Source organism: Battus philenor, unplaced genomic scaffold, assembly GCF_028537555.1.
Source record: "Battus philenor isolate CCGP_79_NKW_IND1 unplaced genomic scaffold, ilBatPhil1.0.hap1 SCAF_1, whole genome shotgun sequence".
Lineage (NCBI taxonomy): Eukaryota > Metazoa > Arthropoda > Insecta > Lepidoptera > Papilionidae > Battus > Battus philenor.
The window spans coordinates 16,973,477-16,990,830 of NW_027181661.1; the positions used below are offsets into that span (position 1 = coordinate 16,973,477).

General features: G+C 35.3%; 1 protein-coding gene across 1 annotated transcript; it reads left to right on the plus strand.

Annotated features, from left to right (window-relative positions):
- The first annotated feature begins 2,719 nt into the window (after positions 1–2,719).
- Positions 2,720–7,763, plus strand: LOC137924088 (coatomer subunit gamma-like). Its single transcript, XM_068767448.1, has 2 exons — positions 2,720–3,364; positions 5,537–7,763. Exons 1-2 carry the CDS (start codon positions 2,819–2,821, stop codon positions 7,583–7,585), a joined length of 2,595 nt encoding a protein of 864 aa, XP_068623549.1. The 5' UTR covers positions 2,720–2,818; the 3' UTR covers positions 7,586–7,763.
- Positions 7,764–17,354: the final 9,591 nt, after the last annotated feature.

A 17,354-nucleotide genomic window follows, 5' to 3' on the forward strand; every position in this document is an offset into this window, starting at 1 on the left:
TTTATTTGGCCCAAGCTAACTTTTGACACCCCTATTCTAGACAATTAACATAGATGTCTTTACATTAATAAGGTTAAATGAAATCAGATGAATGAGAATCAGTCTAACTCTAATACTCTCTGACTCACAAAAATCAATATCTTTTTAAAAACATTTCTTATTTATTAAAAACAAGATATGGAATTTATAAGTAATTCATAAATTAACTTAAGTTGTAAATAGTCTATTCCCGGGACACTAAACATAAACAATGGAATTGTAAGTATTTCAAGCTTAAATTATCATATTTTAATTCTGCAAATTAGAGTTAAACATTTTTTCGAAACTATAATAACATTCACAAATCTATGCACATATATTTATAATAAAATAAAAAAACAGAAGCACATTTACAATATGTATACAGAAGAACTTAAGCTACACACAGATAAAATAAATCATAATTAGCATTGTTCAATAAACACAGGGAAACACAGTGGGTAACAGCAGACGACAATTCCGCGCGTTCATCTAAAAAAAATACCGGTAAATTTTCGGATTAATTTTATTAAATTTTGAATCCATGAAAAATAAATAAAATTAAATGTAAATAAAAAATAAAATTAAAATGTACGTTGTAGTTTACCAATTTATTTAAAAATTACAATATTATATATTATCGTTAACGCAGTAACTATATACCATATGACAAGTGTCCATCCATTATTGATTAAAATCTTGGACAAGCTTTATCATCGAATCGAGCAGAATCGATTCAATAATTTTTATCTGTTGCATATATTATATTATTATAACAATAAAGTGTATTAAAATCATATTATTCTAAACGAATAATGTAAATGCTGAACCGTTATGCGTAGATATAAATAAAAATCAATACACGTAAAATAAGTCCCAACAGTTAAAAACATACTTACATGGGACGTAGTTAAAATAATAACACAAAAAGTACTTGTATTTACTTAACACCCGGACAGTATTTGTTAGTTTCACGGGCAACGTTAAATACATTGCATTGTTTTGTTTTATTTCGGTACATAAAAAATGACAGCGGGATCTATATTTGCGTTTCATTTTACAAGTTTCAAAAGTTCCGTCTTGCTAAACGTGGAAAATAAATAAAAAATATTTTTTTGTAATATTTAAACAAAAATACATTGTTTATTTTGATTATGGACATCATGTAAATTAATTTTTTTATCTTTTTAAAAATTACAGTATCTTTATGTTCAAAAAAATATAAAGAATTTAATTTCTTATTTTCTATTAAATAATAAAATTAAAGAAATTCGTCCTAGAATAAAAATACTACACATCAATTAACAACTTATTCCTACCACACTAAAAGCGACACAATCGCCTAAATGTTAATCATAGAATCTTGACTTATTTTTTTTAATTTATTTAGTTCTCTTTATTGTTCACGCTACATTACAAAAGTACAATGGGCGGTCTTATCACGAAGCAATTTCTTCCAGATAACCATAGTATGATAACAGTAGAGGAATAAATAACGAGTAATTAACGTGTAAGACAAAACAATCCAAGTATGTTTGATATTTCATTTAAATGTGTATTGTACATTTATCCATACATATTTATAATAAATACAGTATAATAGATACATATAAATACGATAATAAATGAAACATCAAATTAACTTGCATAATACTTATCTCAAAAACAATAAAGAAAGAGTGAAACAAATAAAAACATACATATCCGTGAACAAGTATTTATTCACCACAATGCTGTTAAAAAGGCTCTTCAAACAGCAAGTCAACGCGAAGTAGCAAGTCTACAAGCCGCACTTCACGGTTTGGTAGAACCTTGGAATACGTCCAAGATATGGTTTCAAAGAGATGGTGCCATATGCCATTCTGCTAACGTGTGTATAGTTAAAGGGATATTGAATAGCCCCAACGTAGCCCATATCTCACTCCATGTGATTACTTTTTATGGGGCTACCTTAAATCTGTAGAGTACGACAATAATCCAACAACTAAGGAGTTGTTTCAGAATTTGCGACTACGACTTCAACAATGCCAAGAAAGCAAATCATTTAGGCAACATTATTTTAAGTCATAAATTTTCCCTTTCTTATATTATTTAAAATTACAAACAAAAATGTTGTACGTATTACAACTTTTTTATAATTTTATACTTTAACCCCCAACACCCTTTTGACCCTCTCTGTATAGTGAGTATTTCATAAAAGCATTATTTCTGTAACAGAACTTCGCTTACTGTTTTGTTTCAATTAGGATAGAGAACCGTTCTTTAATTAAGATCTGTGTTTCTAAACACTCAATTCTAATATGAATGCTAACAATACAATATAATTCATGTTTATATTTAAAAATACTTTTTATGGGTATTAATTGCTGTATCAGAAAAACCCAATATGATATGTGTATAAATTTCGTAACTTATATTTTTTACGTTTATTCTAATAACATTTTACCTTTTTGGACAACGTTAAACGCAGACGTTCATTACCAAAATATATCACGAAAGTACCTGGTTAATTTTTAAGAATTTTCTTATCAAGAAACCGTTTGAAAGAATATTGACTTTCTTAGTACAGTATAAATATTAATCTTGATGATAGATTGATTCTTGAATTTTGAAACTGAAAATCTCAAGTATGTTAAACAACAAGTTTAAATTAATAATGACAACTCAAAAATTTCCACTGGCAACACTGCGAATTGGTGACGCGTGCGTGTTGATGTATTTCGTGTTGAGATTACGTCGATACCTAGTAAAATCGTTCAATACTTATTTTCCACCCTTTCTTTTTTGTTGATTGCATACAATGAGTTCGTTTCGTCGGGACAAAAAAGAGGAAGAGGACGGCGGCGCCAATATGTTTCAGAACCTGGATAAAACAACACTCCTACAGGAAGCAAGATACTTTAATTCCACACCTGTAAACCCGAAAAAATGTATTCACATACTAAGCAAAATAATATTTTTGCTTTACCAAGGAGAGAAACTAACTACACAAGAGGCGACCGACATATTTTTTGCAACAACAAAACTGTTTCAATCGAAAGATGTAATGTTACGTCGTTTAGTTTATTTGAGCATCAAGGAACTAAGTTCTCTCGCGCAAGATGTGATAATTGTAACCTCGTCGTTGACTAAAGACATGACCGGCAAGGAGGATCTATACCGAGCGGCTGCAATCCGGGCGCTTTGCAGTATAACCGACAGTACGATGCTTCAAGCTATCGAGCGATACATGAAACAGGCGATTGTAGATAAGAATCCGGCAGTTAGTTCTGCTGCTCTTGTATCCGCGATGCATTTGTCGGCGACGGTCCCGGACCTGGTTCGTCGGTGGGTGAATGAGGCACAGGTAATGTATCAAATTAATTTGATCAGTAAAAATAAATACTTGATTGCTGTGCCTTCATTGCGAATTATTTTTCAGGTAATAATGATAGAACATGCTTACATTGCTTATTTGTATGCTTACAATTTTTTTTAAATAGTTTATTATTGTAACAACAACAAGCATAGCAAATGTCACTGGTTTAGTTTTTGTTATAGTGGTAGAAGATGCACTACTTGATTATTTGGTTTAATGTGAAAAGTAAAAACAACATTTAATAATTCAATAACAAGAATGAATGTAAAATGTGTGCAAACCCCACAAAAGCTTTAATACATTAATTCTTATTACATTTCCTAATGTACTTTTTAATTTATTTTTTTACATGTAAATGTAATTTTAAAGCATTACCAACAGCTGAATTTTAACTGAATTTTTATGAAATTATGTATGAGTTATCATCCTTTTGTCAATTTTAATCAAGAGAGCTTATATGGTAATATTAATCATAGTAAAGAAGTTTAATCAATGAATGTGCATTATAATAAAATTATTATTTCAGAAATAGTCATTTGCACTGCCACATTCATTTATTTATGTGTACATATTCAAGTAATATCTCTTTGCAAATAATTAGCATTTAGTATAGTTTGTAACTATCATACAAATAATTGCAGCGAATAATTTATAACATTTTTATTAATTTTTAAAATAAACTCTGCTATTTGCGAAAGGCATAACTTTTTGATATTAAAACTATAGTATCTTCTCTAAAAAATTCTGGTAGATATAACATGATTGTTTAAATGCACTGCATTATCATTTAGCAATAGGATGCCCAGTGCTGGACATAAGGCGTTTCCCATTAATTCCCCATGTTATATTTTATCTATTATTTCATAATTCAAATTTTCATTCACATGTGTTTACTTTTTTTAATTTATTTCACCTTTCTATACTTTGTTCTTTTTTGTGTTGCCATTTGCTTATATGTAATTAAATACTGCAATTGTCTATTTTCTGTGAAAATTTTCTTTGATTGAATTATTTTATTATTCTTCTGATAAATTTAATGTGATAAGCTATATCTATTTTATGATTTTACTATCTAAAAATATTTTTACTGTCATATATGCAAATGAAAATAATATGCATCTTCGCATTGCATTAGCAATATCATGGCCTCTGAAATAAAATAATAATTAGTTTTATTATTTATATCTCTTGTAAGTTGTAAATAAGACATACAGATCTACCACCATATATGAATCATTTAGAAGCAAAAAGCATTATCTTAATGTGTCGGAGACGTCAATAAAAATGTTCTTAAATCACCATCATTTTAGCCTTTAAATGATGAAAGCATAACCTTTCCTCAAAAACTAGAAGGAACATTCCTTGCTTTGCACCTCAACTATGTTGGCAATCTACCAAGTACACTTATGCTGATTTTGAGGCCTACAAAGGTACATTGTCGCCAAGAAGAAACCTATATGACTTTTATTTGATTTCTAAGTTATAATTGGCTGGTAACAATTATTCTGGATGGTTGTTCCATACCTTGGCTGTTCGCACTATAAAAGTAGTAGTGAAGCATTTAGTGGAAGTAGAAGGGATTTCATACATGTATAGACTTTGAATCCGTGTGTATTGTTGTCCAACGGAAGAAAGGAGATAAGGGAATTATTTGGCATAAGCATTTTTACCAATCTTTGTTTATCTCAATAAGAAGTCCAAAGCTTCTAGTTTGTACTTCTGGTCCATCGCACAGCTGGCTACAATATTTAACACATGACTGGACTTATGCAGCATAGACTTAACACCTGTCCCAATGTAAAATGCTTTTAATATTATTCATTACAACTTTTATTACTTAAATGCTACACATGCATAATAATGTGGCAATTGTAATTATATATATATATGTTTACCTCTCTCAATATATTCTTTTTTTCTTTTTGTGTATATAAAAACTGCTGTAAATGCTTTATTCTGCTTTTAATATTTTGTACTTGGCGATTGCAATTACGTGAGGATTCTCTTATTATTAAGTGCAGACAGTAATTCAATTTTATGGTTGCAAATATATATGTATAACTTATTTCTGTTCATATCAGTTATTCTTGTTATATATGGTATATGTCAAGAAAATGAAATATAATTACACAATTGTAATTAAATATTTTATTATTACAGGAGGCAATCATGTCGGACAATACGATGGTGTCTTACCACGCTCTGGGTGTGGTTGCCGGGGCGAGACGCAACGACCGGCTGTCCACTGTGAAACTGGTGACTAAGCTATCCCGAGCACCCATCCGGTCGCCTTACGCTCTCTGTCTGCTCATACGTCACGCTGCAAAGCTTGCAGAGGAAGACCAATCCGACGCGTCGGAACCTTACCTGGTGTTCATAGAGTCCTGTCTACGTCACAAGTCTGAAATCGTTGTCTACGAGGCGGCGCATGCAGTTGTCAATTTAAGGAAGTCCGCGCGGGACCTGGCGCAAGCTGTATCCGTTTTACAAATTTTCTGCAGCTCCTCAAAGGCCACACTGAGGCTCGCTGGAGCACGGACCTTGGCTAAACTAACGACCAAACATCCCAGCGCCGTTTCCGCTTGTACAGTAGACTTAGAGAACCTCATTTCCGATCCTAATCGCTCTGTAGCCACACTGGCCGTGACGACGCTTTTAGCAACCGGTGCCGAGACATCTATAGATCGACTGATGAAGCAAATATCTGGCTTCATGTCGGAAATTTCCGATGAATTCAAAATCGTGGTGGTGAGCGCCATCAAGCGGCTTTGCTCTAAATTTCCACGCAAACACCAGTCGCTAGCTGCTTTCCTGGCCGGAATGCTTCGAGACGAAGGCGGAGTACAGTACAAGACGGCTATAGCGGACGCAATAATCGCGCTCATCGAAGAGAATCCTGACGCGAAGGAGACGGGACTTGCGCACCTCTGCGAGTTCATCGAGGACTGCGAGCACACGTCTTTAGCGGTGCGCATCCTGCACGTGCTCGGCCGCGAGGGGCCGAGAGCCCGACAGCCGTCGCGGTACATCCGGTACATCTACAACCGGGTTATTCTAGAGTCAGGGCCGGTGCGCGCAGCCGCCGTGTCGGCCGTTGCGCGCTTCGGCGCCGCGCGGCCCGACCTGCTGCCCAACATCCGCGTGCTGCTCGCGCGCTGCCAGCTCGACGACGACGACGAGGTCCGCGACCGCGCCATCTTCTACAGCGCCATCCTCGATTCCGACGACGACGAACTCATCAACGAATACATCACCAATGTGCCTATACCTAACCTGGTGCTATTAGAGAAAGCCCTCCAGAATCATATTAACACAAAGCCCGATGAAATCTTCCACATGGACGCCGTCCCCGCCGCTGAGGAGATCAAGGACATTGACGAAGCGCCCGTGCAAATAGAACCTCGCAAACATACCATGATATCGCTTGAGGAACAGTATGCTGAGAGTCTAAAAGTCATTCCGGGTATCGAGAAGTTCGGACCCACATTCAAGACGTGCGAAGCGGTCGAGCTCACAGAGTCGGAGACGGAGTACAGAGTGAGGTGCGTCAAACACATATTCGCTCATCATTTAGTTCTCCAGTTTGAATGTCTGAACACTCTGAGCGACCAGTTGCTGGAGAAAGTGCACGTCCGCTTGGAGGCCTTGCCCGGGTACACGTTGCTGAGCGAAGTGCCTTGCGACCGACTGCCATATGACAAACAAGGGAACATTTTCTGCGTTTACGAGTTTCCCGAACCCCCGTTGGATTCCTTAGGCAGCTTCGGCGCGATGCTCGAGTTCATAGTTCGCGACTGCGATCCATCTACAGGGCTGCCGGACGCCGGGGAGGGTTACGCGGACACATACCCTCTGGAAGAAATTGAGATCGGATGCTGCGATCAGTTCAGGACTCGTCCGGCGACTGACGACTGGGAAGCGTCCTGGGAGAGGGCGACAAACGCGCACGAGGCCTGTGACACTTTCGGCTTGGCTCAGGGAGATGTGGCGGAGGCCGCTGTGGCGGTATGCAAACACTTAGGGCTACCGAAATCCGCTATTTACGGTGACACTATAAAGGAGATTAGAGGAAGTGGTCTGTGGCGAGAGGGCACCCCTGTGCTTATCAGGGCGAGGATTGTGGCGGCTCAGAACGCGGTCACCATGCAACTCTCCGCCCGTTCCACCCGCGAGGAGATCGCCACCTTCCTCTTAGCTGCCGTTGGATAACTTTACACTTGTTAGATTATGATGTTATGTGTTATAATCCTAAATGAGTTTTTCTCTATTACAACTGTTCCAGATTTTCACTACATATACTATAGGTTGATCTTTAAAGATATTTATGCAATTTAGGTATTTTAATTATTGAATGAAACCACACAACAACTTGTTTGAATAAAATCTTTTACAATATTTGTTTTATTTCAATTTACCCACCAAATGTATTTGATAAATTGAATGCTGACTACTCTATTATCTTCGTTATTTGAGCCGCAGTAAGTCCTGGATGGATCTCCAATAGGACAGGTCAAAAGCTGACCGCTTCCAATGTTTTTCGATGATTTTAACCAGGTCACCTGTTCACCTTACTGCGCTTCCCGGTCTCTACTCCAAAACCATAAGACTCAAACGCACTTGCAAGCCGCTTAATTAAATCCAACATCCATAAACAAGCTGGTGTCTTATGAAATTATTTCATATTCGGAGGTCAAATAAGAACAGATCACCGAGTAAATAACTATAAACATACAAGATTAAATCTCTCGGCGGAGTTGCCGTCGTTGGCGTCTACTTTAGTTTTGTCGTCGGCGTCTTGTGAATCCGTTTCAGCGTCGTCGTCGGCTTGCACGTGAACATTGACGTGGTTGTCACCAAACAAGGCGGCTTCGGCGGAGTTGCTGTCGTCGGCGTTACTTAAGTTTTGGCGTCGGCTTCTTGTAAATCCGCTTCAGCGTCGGCGTCTTTGAATCCGTTTCAGCGTCGTCGTCGGCTTGCACGTGAACATTGATGTGGGTGTCATCAAATGAGGCGACTTCGGCGGAGATGCTCTCGTCGGCGATTACTTTAGTTTTGGCGTCGGCGTTTTTGAATCCGTTTCAGCGTCGTCGTCGGCTTGCACGTGAACATTGACGTGGGTGTCATCAAATGAGGCGGCTTCGGTGGAGATGCTCTCGTCGGCGATTACTTTAGTTTTGGCGTCGGCGTCATGTGAATCCGTTTCAGCGTCGTCGTCGGCTTGCACGTGAATATTGACGTGAATGTCGCCTAATGAGGCGGCTTCGACGGAGTTGCTGTCGTGGGCTTTTTCTTTAGCTTTGACGTCGGCGTATTTAATTGTTTATTTACTTTATTGGAGATAAACAGTATCTAAAGGCAGTAAGAAATTACAAACTTAGAAATATAAATTAGTTATAATTGTTACCTTATAACTATCTCACTAAGAACATTTAATGATTTAAAGTCAAACAATGACAAAGCAAAGAAAAACATTACTAAACAGGGATCAAAGATCCAGCGCATTCTGCAGAACACTCCGCAATAATTACGAGTCACAGCAAGCCGTCACGTTCCAATGAGGTTAAAATTGTATTGTGTATATTCAATAATTTCGTATGAAATTATCTTTTAAAAGATACGAGAGAGCACGAGAATTTATCAATATCACTAATGTATAAACTGTGGAGGCCACACATCCTGTATAAGGGTGCACGTTTACCGATATTAGTCTTTGATGTAGATGGGTAAACGGGCGTTAGTGTCTGCAGCGTCCTCGGCGACGAGTGTGGCGTGAGGGGGCGTTGTCATCGGCTACAACTTCTTTTTACAGACCGTGCTCCCAGAGTTTATAGGTTTATTGCATTCCTATTTAATGGAATCAGGCGTTACCTCGCGGAAGTCTATCCTAAGTAAGAAAAGGACCAATATTTAGCCACTTCCGCACATGCAGTGGTAGACGTGCAATAAAATGCACCGCCCGCCAGCCCGCTGATAAATGCGTATGCGGCAAACAATGCGAATCACACAACCGCCACCGCCAAATTACTCAACACATGTTTCACCACTCCACGGGGCATCTTCAGGAGTTCTCATCTCTGTGTTTGGCACTAATCGGTGTAACATAACATTATCAGCGGGCTGGCGGTCGGTGCATTTCATTGCACGACTACCACTGCATGTGCGGAAGTGGCTAAATATTGGTCCTTTTCTTACTTATTGCATTCCTTGCAAACATGTAGCAGTGATCACATTATACAGGTTGATTGGAAACATGTATACAAGTTAAAATACTCTACTGACAAATGAGTTAAAAATTGTCTCTTTATACTCGTATGTAGATATATGTTTAACCTGCGGCCTGCTGGTTTTGTGGCAGGTCAATCTAATTTTACTGTATTAAAAACAGTTTGTAATTTCGTACTCGTTCAATAGATGGCGTTGAACTCTATTATTAGTGCGATTAATTACAAAGAAAAACTATTAGGTTTCTTTTTATTCCTCGACCGACGCATTAAGAGCGAAACAATCACAAAACCACCGTGTTCGTAGCTGATTAAAAAAATAATTCTCTTAACCTATACATGTCTTTGTAATACAAAATCAGAACACATCTAAACTGCTTTTTCTCTGTTGATTTTAATGCTGTTAGCCCTAGGGTTTTTACAGGTTCATCGGTACTGAGTTCACGGAGCGGAAGGGTCCGTGAACTAGATTTAAAAACTAGAAACTAAAAGCTGGTAGGGAGCCTACCAGTTGCACGGTGACGTTAGCACGTTGCTAAGGCTCTTGACGGGGTGTGTACGTCTAAACTCACCAAGTTAAGACGAAATTTTAGGGTAGGTGTAAAATCCAATAACTAGACCAATAATGGCGTTTTGAAATCCGAACACATTGACGCGAGACCAGATGATCCTTTCTCTCTTGCGAAGTTACACTGGACAAGCACTGATTAACCCTTCTTTGCATGATTTTTACTATTTTTTTCAAATAAATAAGGGTGACGTAATTAATGCTCTAGATTAAAGGAAAAATATTAAAAAAATCCTAGTGTGAATAAAAATATGTATTATGTAAAAAACAATATGATGGAAATTTACATCATCATGCAGTTTCACATATTTAGCCCGGTACTAAATTAATAAAAAAAGTTGTTTACTTAGTCTTCTTTATTCTTAGTGATAATTCAAAAATCAATAATTATTTTATTTAAGCACCAATTGACGCCACATTTAATAGAATAGCCTTTACATTTGGGAAATTTGCACCGGGGTGACCCTCCTACTTTTGGTCAATGTTCAGCACCATCTTTTCTTATGTCTTTTGGAGGTGGTGGAGCTGGAGAACCTTTTCTTTTTTTGATTGTAATTCTTCTTCTAGTACACTGGTACCAGAACGCCCTCTTTTAGCTGCTTTGGTGGTTCCTTTGTTGCATAGCACAAAGGAAAATTCTTTTCTGAATTGGCCCATTGTAAGCAGACTCTTTTTAGGTTCATCACTTTCTTGAGCAGTTTTTTTTATAAACAATCCAAGGGTTTATAATAGCAAGATCAAATAGATGAAAAAAATACGCAAATACCACTTTTTAGACCCCATTTTTATATGATTTCTGCCCAAAAAGCTATCCATGAGATCTACTCCTCCCATATGTTTAATGTATTCTTGGACAATAAACGGACAAGTAATATCAGTATGTATACCAGTATGATCTTGTGCTAGGAAATTTGATTACTGGCATGTATAATAATATACCAAAGAACTTATACAAATCATATTCTGTAAATGATATAGATGAACTGGGATTACTCTGTTTTTTATATAAATTTGTCTCCTTTAGTAATGTTTTGATAAAATCTTCAATGATAAAATGGTTAAAACATTGATATGGAGTTTCTAGGTGTGATAGACCACCTGAAGCAGCAGAACGCCCCAAGAAAGTAATTTTATCTGTGTCACACACCAGATTCCTTTTTTTCCAAATCAAGTTTCTTTTGTCAAATGGAAAACTAGATGAAGACTGCAAATTAGATGAATTTGATGTGTAGGAGGGTTCTTGATCGTCTGGTTTTACAAGAGGAGGTTCAACGTCAGCAGTTTCATCCACATCATCATCATCATTCTTCTCCTGCAACACTTATAATTTCATCAGCATCGTGGTTTTCATCATCGGAATCTTGGTCATTAAGGCCATCTTCTGAGAGCCAACCGCCTTATAACTTACAAAGATAATCTGCAATATCTCTTTCATTCAAGTTTCCCCAAAAAAACAACAAAATAAACATTTACAAAAAAAAATTCCCATACATTACAAGTGAAGTTACTGCATAGTGATGTAAATTTCTATCACAACGTTTTGAGGAATTCATTTATAGTGTTTTTATATAAATTGTACATAAAATAACAAAAACATGAAAACAAACCTTTTTTCCACTCATTTTCATTTTTTATTGTATTTTATATCTCCGTTTATTTCCATAAAACAATTTAAAATCTCGCTCCTTTCTTCCAGTCTCAACAAACAGCAGAATAACAAGTTCTAGGTCTGGTAATTCACAGTGACCTTTGCTATTTTTCGACAACCGCGTTTTGTTGTACGCAATAGTCGCTTAAAAAGTTGCGAGCAACAACAAATTTACGTTACAAGGGTTTTGAGTACCTTTTTTTGTTGACTAAATGTTATGATGGAAATTTCCATCACCATGCAAAGAAGGGTTAAAACCCTTATGTAGTAAACCCATTCCTACCCATTAAAATTATCTTAGTGCTCGTCCTCTTCGCTAGCGCGGGATTCTTGTAATTCCGTTTTGGTTTGCAAATCAATTCAACTTTCGCCTCAGAGCCACTTATAAGACCAGAGTCACTATACTACATACCCACGACTCCGAAGGTCCTGTTTCTGAAAGAAAAACACCGTTTTCCGACCTTATTATTTTTTTTATATACTCGTACCCCCCCTATCTTTTGTGGGACAGAGACTTAACGGGCAAATTTATTTAATAATCCACATCTTTTTTCTCCTTATGTATACTTCTTAAGATCTTTCATTCAGTTTTCTTACACATTTCTCCTTTCATTCTCTTTCGCTCTGTGACCTTTCATTTCTCTTTCGAAAAAAAATATTTTTAATTTTTAATTTAAAAATAAGGGTTGATCGTAGAGGGGTGAAAATTTAGGGTTGTATGTATTTTTGTATGTTGTATCATAAAAAATAAAAAACAAAAAATTTCGTCAAAAAAATAAAAAAAAAATTTTAAGGGTGAACAACCCTTATCACTTAGGGGTATAAAAAATAGATAGTAGCCGATTCTCAGACCTACTAAATACGCATGTAAAATTTGGTAAAAATCGGTCAAGCCGTTTCAGAGGAGTTCAAGTTCGAACACCGTGACACAACAATATTATATATTAGATTTCTGTTTCTTTACATTAATATCACATTTTGTATATCACATTTTATCACATTTACATTTCTTGTTATCTATTTACATTTCTATTATTTTCTTTACTTTTTGTTTTTGTGTATCACTTTTTTAATTATTTGTTTACAATATGCGAGGAAGTCGTCTTTGGTCTCTTTTTCGCTTATCAGGGAGGCTATTGACTCCTCCCTGATTTTAAAGCCCGACCGGCACTCGAAGTCGATCCGACCTTATTTAGATTGCAAAGTCCATAATGCCCTTTAATCCTCACTCCACTAACATCAACACTGATACGATCAGGTCAGTCTCGTCTTCGCTGCTTCAACCTCCATCAGAGTATCAAATGTAGGTTCTAAAACACTAAACTTTAGTTTTTAGTATAGCTCACGGAGCGTAAGGGCCCGTCCTCATATCAGATGAAGCTGTAAAAGCCATAAGACTAAACAGTACAGTAGTACCGCTTTCCTAGAGGCCGTCAAATTGTAAAATCACAATATAGAACATTAAATATAAAATTGATGCGGAAAAACACCTAACATATCCATAGTATTCTTAGGAAAATCGTGATTCATACTTTCCCAATTCTCTCTCAATGACAACACCGTTTTGTGAAGTAAACCTCATTGTATTTGGGTTGTTACTGAGCACCCTTTTGACTGCTAGATTTCCCCCTGGCCCTGGTTCGTCTGTTCATAGTTAAACTGCAACTTCCAGACTTTCGAAGGTTAATATACTAGACTTCAAACCATCCCCCAAACTTGAATTCAAAGTGACTGTACCATAATTGGGATCATACAACCGTGGTATGAATATAAACGGTTTCGAAAGTCACGTGGCATAGATGGCACGTTATGGCGACGTTTGTTAAACCTGTGTCCTATTGCGTCGGCGTTATAGGCTTCGTGGAATTGCGATCAATAACTGAACATCAACTTCAAATTATATTGTCCATGTCACTCCCTAAGCGTCTCGTTGAAGTCACGACATGATCACGGAATACATGCATTACCGTACATAATAAATTGATGTTTAATATATCAGGGGCAACAGAAAGTAATGTTTCGTTTCTATCGACATAATTTACAAAAAAAACGATTTATTTTGACGGAACAAACAGACAAACAGACAGACTAGAATGTAAAAAAAATAATAAAATTTTTTTTGGTATATGTACCATATATATTGTTTATTTTAATATTACAAACAGATATGCTAATTTTATTTATTACTACAGATTAATATTATTTAAACATCACGCAACTAAATTGTAAAATCATGTAATATATCTATAGTTTTTTTAATGCTATTTATTATGATTTATATTAGGGGGACCGGAAAGTAATGTCGTTTCTATCGACATATTTTACAGAAAAACCGATTGATTAGTTACCGCACCGGCCTTGAAAATTTGTTTACTAGATGGCAAAAGGTTGTTTATAACGAAGGTGAATGTATTGTTTATTAAACATAAAACTTGTTAAAAACGTAGTCGTGTGAATTAACAAGTAAAAACTTAAGAAAGCGACATTATTTTCCCGTTCCCCTTTTTTTTGGAGCCGCAATAGAATACGCATTTAAAACTCTCAAAAGAATGTTTTTTTTAAATTGGTTATTTAAATAAAAATACAAAATATGTGTATTGAGGTTAGATATATTGGCACGTGTATATGACAGCACTCCTAATAATACTCAAGATGCCGGTTAGTTAATAATGATCAATATTTGAATTTCGCTAATTTTATGGTACAACAATAATTATTCACACCAGTAATTTGTTTCAATTTCCCACGAGCTGACATATGTAATATAAATTTAAATATTGAAATAGTTCGATAATCAATCAGCGCCAAAAATATTCGTTCAAAGAGCCGAAGTTTGACCACCCCTGGCATATACCATTTATTATTTGTAATATTATAAAAGACAGATTATCCTTTCAATAAAAAGAATACGATAAAATGATAGTAACAAAAGGCAGTAAGAAAGTAGAAACTTAGAAATATAAAATTAGTTAAATCGTTATCTTATAACCATCTCATTAAGAACATTTAATGATTTAAAGTCAAACAATCACAAAACAAAGAAAAACATTACTAAACAGTGATCAAAAATCCAGCGCATTCTGCATCACAATTCACACCGCAATCATTATGAGTCACAACAAGCCGTCACGTTCCAATGAGGTTTAAATTGTATTGTGTTAAATTGTATTCAATAATTTCTAACGAAATTGTCTTTTCAAAGATACGAGAGAGCATGAGAATATATCAATATCACTAATATATGAATTGTGGAGGTCACACATCCTGTATAAGGATGCACGTTTACTGATATTTGTCTAAGCTTTATAACCATAATTACATCTCATAAAATATTATAAGATATATATTTATAGTCTGTAGTCCTAGATGCGCCATATTGATTTACAATTACAAAAAAATATACAAAATACTATTTGAATAAGGCGTAAAGATGTCTAGTTCTCTTCATGTTGGTTTTTAAATGCATGCAAACCTATTTACAGACTTCGGGAGATATTTAGGCTAATATATAATTATTTTTTAGGCTAATATCCTTTTTTTATTCGTTCCTATAAAATTTTTTGTTTTTCTTTCCTTTCCATTTTTTTTTATTTACATTTATACCGCGCATCGCGTTCCATCCTTTCCAACATTTAACTATATTACATTTTTTATTTATTTTATTACCTTTTATACATTTACTTGTACAATTCACATTTGATTTTTATTAAAAAACATTTATCTATATTATCAATTACAATTATTTTTCTACACCTGTTTATTTCTTTACTTGACGGTTTTATTTGTTTTATATGACATCTTTTATAAATTTTGCTTATTGTAAGAAAATATGGCGGTATCCTACGTCCCTCATCACGGAGACGATGCTGCCGCTGACTATTTTGACATCTAAATTTATTTCTTAACTAGGATATAAGTATCGTTTCTTGCACCAGCACTCAGTTTGGCAAGTAGTTTACCGTTACCTTTGTTTATTATGTTTTCCTCGGCTTAACCCTTGTCACTTAGAGGGTCCGTCTAAGCAAGCACTTCGCGATCTAAAGACAAATTCGACGGAAGATTAAAAAAAAAACTCGTTGAATCTCTATAAATATATACTTTCCTGCCCTCGTCTTTGCGTTTGTTACAAAGAATTGTTGCTCGTTCGGTTTATTATAATATGATGTTCTTATACTTTCTAAATTGCATACGCATGTATGTTTGTATGAAAATCTTTACCAAATTTGATAAATACGGCGTCAAAATTAGGAGCATCTTTTACCCGCCAAAACTCACCAGTTTATCTCTATTAAGTTTTTCATGTCGTATAAACAGTATGTAGTATGTGAGAGTAATTTTTAAATTATATCTCTATTAAAGCAGTCGACATGGTTAACATAGGTAGATTGTATAATATTTTCTTGGAAAATCCCTTGCGAAATTGGCTTAACTTGCAAAAGTTTTACTTGTTAATAAGACTTTGCATTTCGTTTACTTTTATCGAGTTACGATTAGGCAGTAATATCAGATTGTTTTTTTTTTTAATTACTTTCACGAAACCTTAGTGTTTATAAGGATTCCTTCGTAACAGAAGTGTGAACGTCACATGTCCGCGACACTTCTCACTTTAACGGCCACGTGCGCTTGGCGCGCCAGCGAAATAAACATATCTCTTATTTCTTTCCTTCGACAAACTCACGTGTTTCTGAGCGTGAACTGTAGTGATGTCTCTGCAATTTTTAATTTTGTTTAATGAACAAATTGCGTGTTTAGTATTACGTTAATGCGTTCTTGACACAATTATTACATATCTATTATGATATTAGAGACAGTTGTTTTGCAAAAGAAACATATTAAAAACTTAATATTACTTTTAATTTAACATTACCTCTATAAGGTAAGGTTACATTAAATTACTCATTCAGTAATAGTGAGAAACGAGGAGAAACATTAATGATTCTAATTTATAGAATTAAAATTACGTAAAGATTTTGAACCTATTAAATACGTCATTTAGCTGACGTAATTCATTTAGCAATCCGAATTTGTTTTATCTCTTTTGACAAAACTATCAAATTAATTACATATATTCGAATGAAATCCGCTTCCAATAGGTCTTTCATATGTAAAGGAGGCCTATGTTCAACCGTGAACTTCTCATGACGACGATGTAATATTATGAAAAATGCGTATATTGAATAACACGGACTATACAAACAAACAAAACATGATACTCATTTATAAAAAATAGTTATTGGAAATAGCAATGAATCAAATAACTGTATGCACCATAAATTATTAATTAGTTTTTTTCATATTTATGAGTAAAGAAATAAATTAAACTCTAGTTTAAAGAAATGGAAATAAATTTAAAGCAAATATCACCGTAAAAATCGATCACAGTGTGGTATTATGTTACGTTGGAAACTTGTATGTAAGTAAAGTTAAAACTATGTGCACAAAGAATGAATTATATAAGATTGTAACCCGAGAATCCAACTCGCGACCTTCGATCCCAAGTCTCAGTCCTCCACAGCTGGGCTATCACTCTACAGTACAAGT